The 17,922-nt window shown below is 34.9% G+C and overlaps 1 protein-coding gene across 1 annotated transcript; it reads right to left on the bottom strand.

Moving 5' to 3' along the window:
- Positions 1–210: 210 nt before the first annotated feature.
- LOC124442261 (centrosomal protein of 57 kDa-like) lies at positions 211–16,285 on the bottom strand. The gene is made up of 9 exons (XM_046992763.1): positions 16,149–16,285; positions 14,914–15,082; positions 14,150–14,323; positions 12,643–12,884; positions 11,742–11,819; positions 11,452–11,541; positions 4,022–4,111; positions 1,162–1,367; positions 211–793 (listed from the first exon to the last, which is right to left on the bottom strand). Exons 1-9 carry the CDS (start codon positions 16,167–16,169, stop codon positions 406–408), a joined length of 1,458 nt encoding a protein of 485 aa, XP_046848719.1. The 5' UTR covers positions 16,170–16,285; the 3' UTR covers positions 211–405.
- Positions 16,286–17,922: the final 1,637 nt, after the last annotated feature.

Here is a 17,922-nt window from a genome sequence, read left to right as displayed (position 1 = left end):
TGCAATATTTTCGTTTCAAATAGGCACTTTAAAAGGCTGGAAAGAATCAAACTTAATAATTGTCTTTATGATTATCGAATCCTTGTTTCCTCACAATTTCAACACTTCGACTAAACATTTACCTTTCCTAAACAAAAATATAAATTTCGGCTATGCGAATGAAAAACAGGCTGTACTGTATATTAGGAGACAGTAGTTCAACAAACAATATTGAAGACGATGGTGTATTTAATATTTTTTTACTGGCTTTAATTTATTGTAAAGCACGAGTGTTTATATCAGTGTGCATAGTCATTATAGTTGCAGAATGAATACATAAGCAATAAATTATACTTACATTTAAGTAGATTTTATCTGCATCTGAATTATACAAATTAATTGATGTTATAATCTCAATCCTAAATCTTAATCCCAACTGAGATCATCTTTTCGTAAGGATGACTGTAATTTTCTCATACTTTGCAATACATCTAAGTTCGATTTTGAAGTTTTCGTTTGAACGCGGTCAAGGTTGCGTGGCATGCTTTTCGCCTTCACTGTTGTTACCACTTCGACTTCGCCACCACGAATGGACAACGAATGAGTTTCTCGAGTTCTGTTAACAGGCGCTGTGGACCGCTTCTTTTTGCGTTTTCCCGAACGCGTTAAACGTTCTCTGTGTTGTTTTAACGAGGCAATCTGCTCACCTTTCGTTTCCATTCGCCCAACGAGTTGATCGAGTTCTCGTTCTAAGTCTTCACGAAGGCGCTCGTCTTCAGTATCTTGTATTTGCTTTAGCAATTCTTTATGTTCGCTAAACATAAGGATTCAAGAAAACAATTTTGAGGAATATTTAGGAGAGCAGGTGTAGGGAGGGGGGAGGTTGGGGCTGAAACTTTAGGATGATATGCAACGATCATTAAGCGACATCTTAACGTATGAAAAGTGAAAACTCTTTCCAAATTTCCAAAATATTTCTTTCGTCATGTTATGCAAAATGATATTTAGTAATTTAAAAATTGCTTTAGTAGAGGGAAGAAGGAAGAATCATTCATTGGATAGAAGCAAAAAGTCTGTTGGCAGATGTCAAAAACGACTTCGCTGTCAAGACAATAGTATTCATCGCAAAGATGGGGAAAGCAATGGAGAAAAGTTTATTCAAACAAGATTTCCAATACTTACAATCCCATACCACCAAATTCATCCTGTAAAGCAAGCAGCACTTCGTCAACATCTGATGCATAGTCAGAATCCGACAATACGTTGGTCGTTCGGTAGTATCTTTGACGAGATCTCGTTGCAGCATTGCATAACGCGGGATTGTGACTTTTTAACAAAGATAAAGCTCCTTGAATATTCGCACCAACATTATGAGACTTCGATGTCGACTGAAAATAGTTAAAAAGAAAAAATATACACAACAGAGATCGGCAGTAAATACAAAACCTTTTGGTATCCGCAACCGCACGCATTATTTAATCAAAGAAAAAACAACTCCTAACTCCTGGGGAGTGCTAAGAGCTACTAATTGACTTTTAATTAAAGTTATGTTGATTAATTTTGAATGTATGCTTATAAAAGTGTTTAAAATACTTAGTTTGTTTAACACTTTGATTTAAAAATTGCGTACGGATACACGTCGAAACGATGTCTAATTTTTATTGAGAAAATATTCTTATCACTGAACTTCATTTTAAAGTACTCTAACGTTAATCTTTCGAAGAAACATGTTACGCCATTGTGAAGTAAAACTATATAAAAAATAAGTTTTCTAAATAGTTACAAAAGCATGCTTAAAGTGTTTATATTACGAATTTTAGCCTCCCTTTTTTATTAGCTAAATTGAAAGACCTTGTTTCAGTGATTTTAAATCTGCAATTGGATTGAAATTGGATTGGTGAAAGTGATTTTACGGACGTTCAAAGTCACGATTTTCAGCATTTTTTTGCGAACTTTTTGATCGGTATGCTAATGACTTGTGACGTAGAAAGTTGAACACATATATCAACATGGCGTATTCTACTAGTAATATTAATAAGAAACGCGGAGGAAAACGCTGTGTTGCCGGCGGACCTAATCAAATTGGTTGCGCCAATCATTCAAAAACCGAAGGAATGTCGATGCATCTATTTCCTAAAAAAAAACAGAGCGGCAAAGACATAGAAAATGGGTAAATTTTGTGCGTAAACATAGACCGGGTTTTGAGGCTTCCTCTACCTCGTGTCTGTGCATTTTGAAGATTCTTGTTTTGACCTTAATTTGAGCGTGCAAGTCAAGCTCAAAAGAAAGTTGAAGAAAGATGCTATCCCAACCATTGACGTGGCTGGGATTCCTGAACCATTATAGGACGAAATAACCGATCGAAAGCGAAGACAAGTAAGTTTACGCTTGTTTATGTTAATTTTTCTTTTGTCATATGTAAATTCGATATAAGTTTTGTAGATTATTCGACATACTCTCCATAAGCCATCGCTGAAGAAAACATGTTCTCTCAATGAGGAAGTACCATCTACTAGTGATGGAGCTGAGCATGTTGAAGTATGCACTGGGGAAGCAAACGATTCAGCAAAGAAGGTCAACAGTCTCTACAGTGCACAAGTTAAAAGACCTTTCCATCATCGCCCCTCTGATGGTATGTAACCTTTTGTGTTACCACTTGGATATGCTTGCCGAATAAAGTGGTAAACACAAGCAGGCAAAGGCCAAGTATTTTCCCATCCCATAGACCCACAAAACCATCGCATCAACCATCTGTATGCCACAGCTTTCAAGTACCTGAAGTAAATAAAAAGGTTGGACTAATTATTGTTGATGAAACAATGTTGATGATAACATTGTTTCTCATACAATTTACAATCTTACATATTTAATGATTGTGATGCTTGGCGGCGATAAGCACATCCATTCCTATCTCTCAATAGTGGCCCGACGTTTTCAAGGACAGCCTCATGAACTAAAGGCCCAAATTTGGCATGCTGTGTTATGCATGATATTTTCTCAATGCTGCCATCGAATGTCATTTTTTGCAAAGCTGGTCCTATTTCCTTACAGCATCTGTACTCTAATGCGCCTTCTAACAAATCGGTATGACAGCATTTACAATTACACCTGAAACGTGGGAGCATTATGGTTTATAAAGTAACTTTATGTATATTACAAACAGGAGAAAACAACAACTTACCATTCACCGAGTGGAATTACGCCATCACTTCGTTGTTCTAATGTCGCAGGGAGAATTCCATCGGGATCATCTGGAGTATGCACTTCATCACCATCTCCTGCGAGCAGTTCATCGTCATATGCGAAGTCGTTTAAATGCTCGACATAACCCACGGATTCCGAGCTCGAATCAGATACGAATTCAGACATCGAATTCGAATTATCTGAGCACTGATTTGAGGCCATACTTTCCAGAAAACTTGTTTTTTAATATTTTGTCGAAAATACTGTCATTATTTGTTTTTAAGTCAAGAAAAACGACAACAAAATCACCTCCTATAATATAATATTATATTGACGGAAACAGACGTGTTCAACTATCTACGTCACAACTATCAATATGGCGTCGTAAAAAATTCGCAAATAGTACCCGACTTTGGAGGCAAAATTAAGGAACTTATATTTATCTGTTTAAATCCAGCGACATGTCATAGTTCTTCAAATAATCCAAATTTTCAATTAAGCTCATAAAAAAGGGGGGCTAAAATTCGTAATATAAGCACTTTAATAAGTTCACAGGTAAGTTCAAACAGAAAGAGCTCATTACTAAAAGTGCATGGCACCGCAGACGGCAATTTTAGTTGTTTGATTCTTTCCTGGAAAAAAGATTCTTTCGACTGAAAACAAAAATTCGCTCCGACACAAAAAGAATAATTCTGAATGCATATTTTTCATAGTACCGGGATAAATTCAGAGCCTCATAACGATACACTATATGTCAATGTAAATTTTAGTAGGGTTACTTAAGAATAACGAAAGGAGTTATTGAATTGCAAAACCTCAATACCATACAGTGTAATTACAAAACACTATACATACATACCGTGCCGGCAATAAATGGAATATTACCCATGTTCACTCTGTAATGACATTGTGGTTTAACTGGAGGCGCTGCAGCTTGTAACTGTTTTACCTAAAGGAAATCAACATAATTTTCATGGCAAATGTATTGAATTATATGGGACAAAATGACACTTTTACAAGTTTTTCGAGCTTCAAACCAGCCACAGAAAGAAATTAGCTACTTATGATTTCCAGAAAATACAAATATACCCATATTTCAAGTGAACAGAGTTTCAGTTAAAAAAAGGAATTCCTATCTATAGTTTAAAAATTGATGCTACGTACAAAGACTATATTCGCTTTTTTCGTACTTTTTTATATGGGTTTATACTGGCGATTATATTTGTGTTTAGGCTTATTTAACTCGTGTGAGTTTAATACTTAAAGTTTTCAATACGCAGAAAAAACATCACGTGATGCTGGAGAGAAAAAGTATTTTATGAAGAAATTAAGAACGTAGCTATCCTATATAGTCCGTGATCTGTGACCGATTTTCTTTCATTCCCGTTGGACACCTCAAGGAAGGTCGTGAAAAATTCAAGACAGAACAACTTTTACATGCTTAACGCAGTTTTACTTCTTGTCATCTCCAAAAAGCTGCAGTTTTATTGCTATATTACATTAAAATTTTAAAATTTGTAGATCATTACAATTTCGGAATCCGCCATTTTTCCTGGAAACTTCATGTTATTTATATTTTGTGTGCTAGTGCCAGACCTAATAAAAAGCTATTCCGCACGATAATACTGGAAACATAAATAAAATGCCTAAAAGAAATACATATGTCACTCGTGCATTTGGTTGGATTTTAGCAATTGTTGCGAAGATAATATTTTGAAAGTTATAATCGTATTGTGCAAGACAAGGCCCGCTTTTTTTAAAGGTCTGCCTCGAATTCGTCGTCAATGTCATCATCTAAAAACTCCTCTTCCTCAACATCATCGTCGTCATCAATATCTACATTCGTAACGACGAAACGTTACAATAAATTTGATTTTACAATTTGGTTTTTTTTGGTCTACTTCTATGGCTCTAATCAGAACTTTATGTTGGGCATTAATTTTTATTACACGAATCTACATTCGTGTTTGTAGTACACGACCATACATCTGTACTTCACTCCTGCTTTGTTACATAAACAACGTTGGGAGTTACAGCCACGTTGTTACGTGCGTGGTCCCGAAAGAATAACTATTAATTTTGGTTCTATTTCCACACGCAACAAAGATAGTGTGAACCAGTTATATTTCTCAAACAATTTATTAATCAAGCGTAAATATTAAAATAGATAAGTGTCTTAATAATAATATCAATAAGTATGAGTAAAACTTACCTCCTCTGTCTGAGTACAACCGCGAGTCTTTATTCTTGAGCGTTCGTGAGTCCAACAATGACTCACAATAGTTTTCCAATAGATTAAAGCACAGAAGCCAAAAGATAGTTATAGCACAGAAGCCAAGATAGTTGTCTGGTAGATTGTAGCTTGTCAACCTACTTCGGTAGGCTATGCCTCCTAAGTTTGTCTCCTCGTAGCTTGTGCTCGTAGGTTGTCCTCGTAGGTTGTATCAGACAGAGGAGATAAGTTTTACTCATACTTATTGATATTATTATTAAGACACTTATCTACTTTAATATTTACGCTTGATTAATAAATTGTTTGAGAAATATAACTGGTTCACACTATCTTTGTTGCGTGTGGAAATAGAACCAAAATTAATAGTTATTCTTTCGGGACCACGCACGTAACAATTGGGGGCCCACCCGGGAAGAAAAATAAAAGAAAAGGATTTTGTATGCATTTTAACGTAAATTCTACCAGCGAGTTTAATTGTCAATATAAAATTTCATGTTTGACACAAAAGGTCAAAAGTTCAAGATTTAAAATATCAAGTTTTATAATAAGGGAAAATAATAGTGTGACCTGGTTATAAAAATACAAAATGTCAGAATTTAAGCCGGAAGAGTTTATGTTGGAACCAAGCGAAGATTTATTTGAAAGATTGAGGAAAGATGATTTAATAGCATTGGGAAGATATTTAGAAATCGATTTAAGAAGCTCTTTGCGAAAGCGCGACACACAAGAGCTTGTCAAACAACAATTAATTAGAAATAGGACATTTGAATTGTCTGTTTCTGAAGTACCAAATATAATTGAAAATGAAAATAACGAAAATACATTAGATAGACAGCAACAATGGCAGAGAGAACAGGAAGAAAGGCAATGGCAGAGAGAGTAAGAAGAGAGACAGTGGCAAAGGGAAAGTGAAGAAAGAGAGTTTAGAATTAGAGAGCAGGAGATAGAATTGAAGAAACTAGAACTTGAGGCAGCTAGATGTAATGATTCTTACAGGACTGATAAAGATAATTTTGACTATACAAAACATATTCGAATGGTTCCATCTTTCCAGGAACAGGAAGCGGACAAATATTTTTTACATTTCGAAAAAGTTGCAAAAAATTGTGCATGGCCAAAAAAATATTGGACTTTGTTACTTCAAAGTGTTTTAGTCGGGAAAGCTAGAGATATTTACTCTGAACTTTCCGCTGAGATGTCCTCCGATTACGAGACCGTTAAGGAACTAGTCCTGAAAGGATATGAGTTAGTACCCGAAGCTTATCGCCAAAAATTTCGTAATTTAGACAAAGATTTAAAAGAAACGTACATTCAATTTGCGCAGAAAAAAGAACAATTATTCGATCGTTGGTGTTTATCAGAAAATATAAAAAAAGATTATGAATGTCTACGCCAAATTTTGCTTTTAGAGGAATTCAAAAGATGTTTAAGCAATGACACACGCACATACATTAACGAGCAAAAACCAGATAACATAACAACAGCCGCTCGATTAGCAGACGAGTTCACTTTAACACATAAATATTCGACAAACAGAGTGCACTTGCAAAATCATTCTCGATACCAAAGCAATGTCAATTTAGAGGACAAACTTCCGCCTAAGAATTTTCGCAATCATCCCGAAAACCGCAATCCTCTGAACACCAGTAGAAATGCGAATCCTCAATATGGCGATCGTAACTTTCAAAACAACCTACGAGGACAACCTACGAGCACAAGCTACGAGGAGAAACTTAGGAGGCATAGCCTACCGAAGTAGGTTGACAAGCTACAATCTACCAGACAAATATCTTGGCTTCTGTGCCATAACTATCTTTTGGCTTCTGTGCCATAACTATCTTTTGGCTTCTGTGCTTTAATCTATTGGAAAACTATTGTGAGTCATTGTTGGACTCACGAACGCTCAAGAATAAAGACTCGCGGTTGTACTCAGACAGAGGAGGTAAGTTTTACTCATACTTATTGATATTATTATTAAGACACTTATCTACTTTAATATTTACGCTTGATTAATAAATTGTTTGAGAAATATAACTGGTTCACACTATCTTTGTTGCGTGTGGAAATAGAACCAAAATTAATAGTAATTCTTTCGGGACCACGCACGTAACACACGTTGCAGCCAGTCTTACAACCACAATGAACGTTGTCAAGTAGGGAATCCGGCGCTAGGGGAATGGTCATCCATACGACTTCAGACTTGCAGTTTCCCGTCACTCGTTTGACACCCATTTTCATCCGGAGGCGTAATATCCATTTGTGGTTGTAAACAGAAAGGCCAAAGCGCAGCTTGGTACAAAAATGAAGAAGGCTGTAAGTTCCATAAACTTCCATTGCTAATCAAGAGTTAGTGTAAATATTGCTAAAGTCATTCTTATTGCATTCTGTATACAACTGCGAGGTATTTTGCAAAAAGAAGTTAAAAATCTCAGTTAAGAAGCATAAAATCTCAAAACACCAAGCTAGAACACAACATTATATGATTCTTAGAACAAACTTAACTACTATTTGTTTACAATATGTCAGAAGTGGTAAACTTTTGTATTTTTCAACAATCTCTTTCATAGGTTGTGATGATTGTTAACCTTCAGTTAAGGCTTTATGCTCAAGATCATGTTTTACAGTTCAAGAAAGAATATTTTTCAGTGAGCCATTTCAGAAGCCAGAAAGCTGGGGGTTTTTTGCTTGGGTTGAAGCTTTGTTTTATTGTAAATTGGATTAGCAAGGACTATCATAGATAAAAGTTGTCTTTGTCATACCATGAAAAAGAGAGTGAAAGAGTTCTGGCACATTGATTGAAAAAGTGATCCTGTATATATATTTCTCAACAAGAAATGCAGTTATGATTCTGATCTATACATACTAATTTACTAATTTACTCTGTGTCCGTTGATAAAAGTTTATAATGTTGATTTAAAATACAGAATATCTGAATTAATTTTGAAGTCATTCTTTATATAATAAATGCATGGAAACAGCAACTAAAGATGGTTTTGGGACATTGGTATGTAATAGAGACAAGATCCTCTGTTAGAAGTAAGTGAGCACTTTAATGTTTAGTGCAGCTTCTACAAAACCAAAAAAAATGTTGTCCTTCTATATTTAAAAAGAGAAATTTCAGAATTCTACTCTTCAAAGTAAAGAATGGACTTCACTTATCCTATGTGGAGTGACCTTGTAGTAAGAGTGGTCAAAACATTGAATCAAAGTAATTCTTGTGTTTAGTGAGTCTAATAGCCTGATAGCAATACTTTTAAAACTTTATTTTTGCTCTTGCATCACTTACAACAGGTTAATCAGAAAGGCATGTACTTTATGGCATCTGTAACAGCTGTAAGCTGCTAAATGTTTGTTCTACAATTTTTCCATTTATCTTACGCCTATGCATAATGATGTGCCTCTTTAAAAGCTTATTAAAAAGAAATTCTTTAGTGGTAATGATCAATTTCTTACCAAGCTTTAGCGTTTAAGGAAAAATTTATGGAAAGATGCGTTGCTATCCTTCGAAAAGTGAAGTTGCGCACGATTTAACCATGAGTTCTTAAAACTGACAAGATTTAGGTCTAAAACAGGCTTCTCCTATGTTGATACATAAGTGCAAAGGTGACAGTTTAGGTTTGCTTCCAAAATTTTCGACAGAATTCTTCATTTAAAACTTACATTTTACTTGGACTTTATTAAGAATCTCGCCTTTTTGCCACCTTTCAAGATGGCGCCCGTAAATAAATTTGCCTCACCATGACAACGGCAGTTAGATACAAAGAGTTCCGCACCAAAAAAATGGCGACATTCAAAATTGAAGGAGCGAGGAATTTTGAAATTCAACCGCGAAATACTAAAAAACTGCAGCTTTTTAGAAGTGACAATAAAAAGAATATCAAACAGCAAGTGACTTTCTATATATTTTGAAAATTTTGCGCCCTTCCTTGAGGTGTCCAACGAAACTCATTTTTAAAGCATATTTTTGAGACACAGATCACGGACTAATATCAGAGCCCTCTATAGTATAAGAGTTGGGACATCTATTGTTATCCGTTTTGCTTACGTTGATTGGGCAATATTGATCACCTGATCAATTTCCGCCATTTTGGTTCCTAGTTTTGAAATTTTAGCTTGTGTTTATATAGCAATTGCTGCTAGTAATACAGTATTTTGAGATAATATTGCGTTTTTTTATGGATAAGTGTGTAATAACTGATTGTTGAAGGCTACTAAATGTCATTACATATCGCATAAATCGAGGATTACGAAAAAAATGAAAGAAATGCCTTTACGTCGAACTTACGAAATTTGATTGCGTATGGTGATTGTTGTGCTGAACTGCTTTTGATATAAGGTTCAATTAACTGACTCAAGTAGAGAAACATTTTGGGCCAAATAACATTGCAAAGTTCGTGCTGATGCAGTTTCAATAGTTTTCTTACTCCAAAGCTTGTTTTTTAATCGAAGATGATTTCTCATTATGTTCTGAAATTGGTCAATCTACAAACCTCTCAATTCTCAGCCACTTCCATACTAAAACAACTACACCAAATCACAGAAACTCTTATGATTTTCCATGTTGTATTTTGTATTTTTAGTTCATCATTTAAAAATGAAGTAATTATAATTAGGATATTCACTGAAACAGCTGAGTACAATATATTTTTGGTATTGAATTGTACAAATGTACCCTACTTCTGTAGCTCAAAGTAGAACATTACTTCTCTTCTAGACTTGTTGATGATATTTTAATTGTAGGTTTTGGTTTATAAGATCACAGAGGCATATCTCCATAATTTCAGCTATTTGGGCTTTTAATGTATATTACAACTGTTGCTGCCTTTCTCATATATATTAAAATATTGCCGGCTTTCTGATATATATTTAGGTTGTGCTGGCTTTTTGATATATATATATTTCACTGGCAATACAAGGCATAGAATTTGAACAAACGGGGCTGAGCTCCCTCCAACACACCCCTGTTTGATCATTAAACACATATAGAAGTTTTGTCATTCCTCAACAAATAAATTTAACTCTTTGCTAAATTAAAGATTGGATCAGACTCATATGCTGTATAAAAGACTACAAACAGTAGCTATTATAGCAAACAGACTGTTCTTCGACAACAGAAATGTTTCATATTATAGAAATAATATATTCATTTTAAAGAAATGCTTCACCAAAATTTTCAGCAGAATCCCTAACAAACTTTATTAGAAATAAACTTTAATACTTTATAAAGTGATAAAGGCGAAATAACTTCATATAAAGGAATAAAACGTTTAAGGTCAAATGCATCTTGGTCAAATCATTGCATATTTCAATAACTAAAAAGTAAAAAAGTCTGTCATTTTCTGCTGAGCAAGAAAATTTTGCGTTCTTTCAGAATAAAAAATATCATGCTTGGATTAAATTGGGGCATAAATCACTCACTACCATTAAATTGTTACAAATCTTGAACACAAATCTCTCCGGACCAAATCTGCGTGATTACTATGATTCGAAGTTTCGAACAAAGTTTTGTCCAAGTATTTGATAACACTGATGCCAGGATAACATTGCCGCTTGCCACCAAGCTTAAAGATCTTGAAAACTTGTTACAGAGTCGGAACATAAGCCGAGAAAACACGTTCACGTACGAAAAATACTTCTTACAATGGGTCACGATCAATTTGAAGCACGAACTAGGAAACCGCAAACGAAGCTCAAACCAATGAAATTAAATCAGGTCTGCCGCAAATCGTTAAAAAAACGCAATGAGCTTGCTATTATTCCTAATATATTTGATACTACCATGGAATAAGCTTAAATTGCTTTCTTCTTTTGCATATAAACCCAATTTCCAATAGTATTATTATAGTTTCACTTTGCAAGTAGGAACCAAAATGGCGACTCCGCGCTCGCCCCAGACCGTTTGTCCCAACTCTTATACTATAGAGGGCTCTGACTAATATAGGTAACCAGCTATCTCTAACAACAGCATAACCGGAAGTAACAATCCTTAACAACACAGACAAAGGATTATCCCTAACAAAATTTTTATTAAAATAGCTTTAACAAAACAAGCCAACCTTTCTCTTTTTTTTAATCTTTTTAGATTCGGGTATCGGTGAAGCGGCCATTTTCATTAAAATTCTGTTCGTCTCCGCCGAGGTAACAAGCTAAAATTATTAATTATGAGCAAACTAAAAGTTTTGCAGATTGTAATGTTTGTTATCTTCAATTGTCAGAACGAGCGCCAATTTTCTTCCACTATTTATTATAAAAATTTCTAAAGAAAGTTTGCTCACTCCTTAAAAATAGCCCTATAGATTTATCGAACATCGCACCAAAGGCTTCAAATTAGTTTGCATATCAATACCTCGGCAGTTTTGTCTTCAATTAACTTCCGTTTATGTCTTTCCTCTAGGAGCTTTTCTTCCAATTGACGAATTTTATTCTGCAAAAAGCAAAGGAAATAAAATTTCATATGCTTCTCAAAACAGATTTCGCTTCTTAAGTCGCACAATGGTTGTCAAGTCTGTCCCCTAAGGACGGATATTCAATAAAGCAAATTTCGATATTCAACAGATGAGGGAGTGACATGAAATAATCCCTTGGAACGACAAAATTCCTGCAACAAGTTAAGTATTTATTCACGTGGATATAATTTACAATATCATAAATATTTGGTATTTACAGATCATTCAACATCAAGAGACTGAGTAATTTCATGGGTCAATATAGATGATTTTCTTGAGTAGCTACGTGACACCAATGCATTAAATGACGTCATGTTTATGTTTTATTTTTCATCGTGTTTTAATCGTGTAACAAAATGATTACGAAATCAACAATAAAAAACACGATTGATCAGCAACGATTGACATTGCAAGAGGCTAAGTCTAAAGTCGTTTTACTACTTTTAAAATCTTCAAATATTTCAAGTGGTACACAAATGAAGGTAAAATACGAAATATTTAGAAAATCTTAATTTCGTATCTTTATTCCTTTGACAAATTGATTACATTTTTTGAGCCAAAACAAACAAAACAAATGAAAAATATCTTCTTTTTGTTCACTATTATCTGTCTTTCCTCGCTCATTCTCAATGCTCATGCCACTTATTTAACAAACGTCAACTCCGGCAAAATAGTGCGCTTTGATTGGCCTAGAAACAATTCTGGCTATCCAAAAAAAATAAATTTCCCAATGCAAAAATTTTTCAACTCCGCGTATCGTTAATAAGAGGTAAACAATTTCATAAACTAACGTCAACTCACCTCGGCTACAGTTTGTGCAGCATTCAGTTCGATGTGCTGCCGTTCGAGGCCGGAAATCTTCTCCAGTTTGCTCTGCACATGCTCAGACGCTTGCCGTGCGGCTTGTTGTGCAAGACTTGTAGAACGTTGAATGGCCTCATTTCGATCCACTTCGGCAGACTGAAGCATCTTGCGCATGTATTCAAGTTGTCGCTCAAGAAGCGTGCATTTTGCTTCGGCACTCGCGAGGTTGTTTACTTCAACTATAAAACAAACATTTGTGGTTAAAAGAATCAACTCGACAATGAATTCATACACAGTTGCGCTTGACTAATTTTTTTTTAAAAGCCAATTTAACTATATACCCACATTCCAAATAACGTTCTAGCTACGGCCCTGTGAATTGCTTCTAGTTGATAGGCAAACTCGACAAAAATCTTGGAATGTACTTTCAGTGTGCGATTTAAACGTATTTATAACTGACAAAAACAGTTGCTCAGGCAATAATAAGGCGAAGACCCCAAACATATAAACGAAGAATAATGACGCGGGCCTGTAGGTCAGCAGGTGCAAAACTGACAAATCATTGGTAAAAAACGTTGCTTGTCGTTTGCAAAAAGGCAATATGAGCATAAATAATTAGCGTTCTAAGAGATGAATCTGATTGAAATCGATGAAGAATAATGAAGAAGTGAACAAAGTGATCGCAACTGAGAAAGAACAGAAAGCCTACGAGATTATTTTTGAAATGAATGGAAAAATGAGCTTAAAGATGATGTAACAAATAACTATGTTTAAAAAAGCTTGTGGCAGAATCTACTGCAGAAAAAAATTTTTAATCATGCAATGTGCATGGCAATCGTCGCTAAAATTACTCGGTGACAATCCACAACAGAGTTTGAAAGTTAAAACTACGCAAAGATGGAATTCAGATCATTAACATCAAACAAACACCATAAGGTTATAGCTTTAGAAAAATCGTTGTCTCTTAATTCACATAAGAGGAAGCCAGGGAAGCAAGATCGTAGCAACAACGCAAATTGGAGAGAGTGGGGGTTACGTTTGTTCATAAATTCAGTTGAGCCCAATTCACTTTCAAAAGAGCTCAGTTGCTTTGAATTAAAGAGTCTTGGTTCTTCCTCTCTAACTTCTCTTTTGTTCATAAAAAGCAGGCAGTAGAAAGCAAATCACCGCTTACTATCAAATTCATGACAACATCTGGTCAGATGATCCAGCAAAAACAAAACAAAAACACTTAACATTACGACACGTTTCTTCCAAACTTACTGCAAGTACATTAAATTTTACGAAACAAGCAAAAAAATCAATGAAGAGAGCAGAGTAACTTTATAACGCAAAACAAACGAACTTCATTTATGTCAAATTTCTGACATTTTCAAGTTCCTTATCTCATTGTAAAGTTCGAAAAATTCCGCACAACTCTAACCGCTTTTTTGCAAGTTCGTGGTTTCTAAGACAAACTGACTTCCTTACTATCGATATACTTTGAAAATAGTCTTTATTATACCTGCAGGTGATTCGGAGCGACTCTGTGGCGGAGTTTTTCTGCGTTCTTCGCCTAATCTATATTGATATTTTCTGGCTTCAGTAGAAAGTTGTTCTAGATTAACCTTGGCCTGACCACGGTCCAGCTCTAGTTTACGAATTTTCTCTTGCAAACTCTTCAACGCTGTGATCACAGCTATAAGGACAATATGAATTACTGCAGGATACCATATTCATGATTTGTACAATGCAGGAGTAATTAAACTCAAACAAATTTCAAGGACATATTTTGAACAATTTATGTACATAGAAGACCTTGAATAGCACACAAAGCACAAATAAAGTCGTTGAAAATATGGTCAAAATTAAAACAAAAAAAATTTTTCTATTGAATCAAGTGTAAATGGTGTATTTCCACATGACTTAAAGGGTGCCATGTTGTTAGGTTACTTCAAATTCTAAAATGACCCTTTCGTTTCTTTTCCGTACAATGAAAGGTTGAGAATACAATTTCAACTCCACTTTGAAGACAAAATAGTGTGATGACATGTTTGGAAAAATTTGATTAAAAAAATTGAATCAAGCACTTTCAAGCACATATCAATAAATTCCCCCAAGTACTTTTAAGGCTGGTTGACTCTGACGACTACCAAGCTAAGGTTGTGATCAACATCAACACCAACAGTCCTTCTCAGGACTGAACCTGGACAATCTACATCAATAAACATGTAACAACACTCCCAAGTTAAAACTATTAACTGTATAAAGAACCATCTTTTATGTTACCTCGATTATTGTTTTCAGGAAAAGTGTTCACTTCCACTTTGGCATCATTATCATCCTTGCCATTTCCAGGATATTTATAGTATGAACCAAATGAACCATTTATAGGAAATGATGAAGTTGATCGGAAGCTGGCCTTTATAGATGCAGAGTGTGGATGTCGATCTGAATACTATAGGAAAAAAGAAATAGAGAGTTGTGGTAATGGTGTTGAGGTTAAGTGCAAATCTATTTATTTTTCTATTTATTTATATATTCAACTCTGCTATTTAAACAGCAAGGTTATTGCAACAGTTTGCACCACCTATTGCAACATTCCCTTGTCATAATTCAATTGTCATAATCTGCACACCAGAAAAAGAGTTTGTGATAATTTTTTTGACAGTTCAACAACAAGTAATAAAGCCTTTCATGTTGCTTAAAGTAGACTTTTTATAAGCATGTCATGATCAGTAAAAAAATCTGCGACACTCAATAGCTACAAATGTGCACTGCTATATTATCATTTAGTAAACTAACTCCAGGTTAATGTTAAATTTGTCACCACAACTAAGTCTTTATTTTACTAATTAAATGAACACCAGTAAAATTAATTGTGAAACAGCTTAAAAAGAGCCAGCTTGCAAAGATGAATTCTATAGAAACAAATGGCCTTATCATACAAGGTTTCTATAGAGGACATCGCATAGGTTGAAAGTCACATTTTATTTGTAAATGGGCAAACCTCAAACAAAAACGTGAAATTTTCCAGTCAAGGAATAATTTCATCTATACCAGAGTAACAGAAATCTTCAGCTGTAGCTCAAAATGCAACTTGCTGCTATTTTTCTAACGATCACATAAAAGGATTTTTTTAGAAGGAAAATTTCAAAAAATTTTCCACAGGCTGCGCAGGCATTTGCTAAGCTAGAACAACACACAAAGTATGAAGGCATGATCTACAGGAGCTGAGCCTCTACGCAGCTCTGGAAAAATTAGATACTGTACTTTGTTTATATTTTGCTTATGTAGATATTGCATATGATGGCAACAGGACTCTCTTTCGATATTTTTGATACAGCAAAGGCTAACGTAAATCAAATATGTTTGATTAACACACTCAACGCAATTTTCTTTGAGCAGTTTCAACAAGTACGAAGACTATACGCAAACGTAGTACATCATCAAATTCATCATCATTTAGGTAATACAATTTAAATAGCACGTTTTCAGTACATAGTCGATACAGTTTACAATACCGTTTCAAAATCACTTTCCATGATGCTTTCTTGGTGTTGAAATGAAGCCCACAGTAATTAGATAAAGAAAAAAGTTTAATTTCGCCATGTAAACAGTAAAACACCTGCTTTTGTAAAGCTTATCCTCACAAGCATTTCGAAATTGGCGTCGGTTGTTTACGTCACTGCACGGTTTATTTATGTGACAACCGCTGACTGTGTACAGTCACCGTCAGGGGCGGATCTAGAGTATGTCAAATCCGTCGCGCGACTGATGTTTGAAATTCAAAAATTACCTATTCATATTAATTAAAAATTCATTAATTATTCTTACTTTATTATCGCATTTACTTCGTGATAAACATCCAGCTTTATTTATTATTGAAAACTAATGACTAATGCAATGAATATCTCGTTGGTAACCAGATCAGTTGAATTTTAATTGACCTGGAATAACCGACTGATAAGCGGGGTGGCTTGACTGGTTCGACGGATAAAGGAGTCTATGAACGCCAAAAACGCTTATTTTATTGGTCAATGGCCAGATCAGTGGACAGTCTGGAATGGTCGCGACTGATAATAGGGGTGGCCGGACGTATAAGGGAGTCCAATTGCTATCTTGCAATTGGTTCATTTGAATTTTTGTTTTATTGTGATTGGTTTGACGGATTTCGACTGATAGCCAACTGAACTAACATAGTCAAGCTCACTGTCTGAATTGAATGTTTGATCGTTTCATAGTAATTTTTATAAGCATGATAGAAACTAAACTACAATCAGATGGAATTTATGGAAATCTTTTACAAATTGATATATTGACATGAATGCTGCTGTCCAAACTGTGAATTTTTTCAAGAGGGTGAAAAATTTATGGATAAATTGTAAATGCTTGGCAAAGACGATCTCGCGAGCGACATTTCAGTCATTAAATGAGATATGAACTTTCGCCTCAGGACCTGAAAAAATCAGGTGACTCAACGGAATCCCGTTGAGTCACCTGATTTTTTCAGGTCCTGAGATGATTGCTTAAATTGTCCAGCAAAGTGCGAAGATCATATCTTCATTTAATTTTAAACACCGCACTGCATAAGACATTAATATTTCAGTCATTGATGTTCAAAAGAAAGCCAACATTGTTTTGAGTTTTATCAGACAAGACAAGTGAAGTGTATGCATGAATGTAATATATCAAAGTCAATTTATGCGAGTGTGTGATGCGATTTATGTCAATATGGCGTATGGTAAGCAGATTGATGCTTCTAAAATTGTTGTTGACGAGTGAGTTTTAGCTATGATTTCTTTAGTGCTTGGGGAATCGTGGCCGTTATATGGCAGCGAAATCCTACATTCCTGCAAATATATTTCAATGGACAAAAAATCTGTAGCCATAAGGCGCCATACCATTATTTACTTTATCATAAACAAATGTTTGGGGCTTTTCAGTTTATGATCATTGATCATTCAATTATTGGACAGTTATACTACATATTGTTTAAGATTTGAGAAAACTAACATTGATTACATGAGAAGCTGTTTACTATAACCTGTGATTTTGAGTCTTCTGATCCATGAAGCTTTTTATTTTGACAATTTGACTGGAATGGTATGAAACCTTAGTATTTCACATACATGAAATGTTGTCCCATGTCACATATTGTCCCCTTTTCTAACTGAATACCTCATGTAGAGATGTAAAGGTGTGTTAATCTACGGCTCATACCAGATTGTTTGGATCATCGCCAGAACTCAAGTCAATCAAACAAATTTCGAGCAGCAGATACCTAGTTGGACAGGC

The sequence above is a fragment of the Xenia sp. Carnegie-2017 genome, unplaced genomic scaffold (genome assembly GCF_021976095.1).
Source record: "Xenia sp. Carnegie-2017 unplaced genomic scaffold, XeniaSp_v1 HiC_scaffold_20, whole genome shotgun sequence".
In the NCBI taxonomy this organism is placed as follows: Eukaryota; Metazoa; Cnidaria; class Anthozoa; order Malacalcyonacea; family Xeniidae; genus Xenia; species Xenia sp. Carnegie-2017.
The sequence above is the reverse complement of the archived record's forward strand: the minus strand, read 5'-3'. Positions and strand labels throughout refer to the sequence as shown.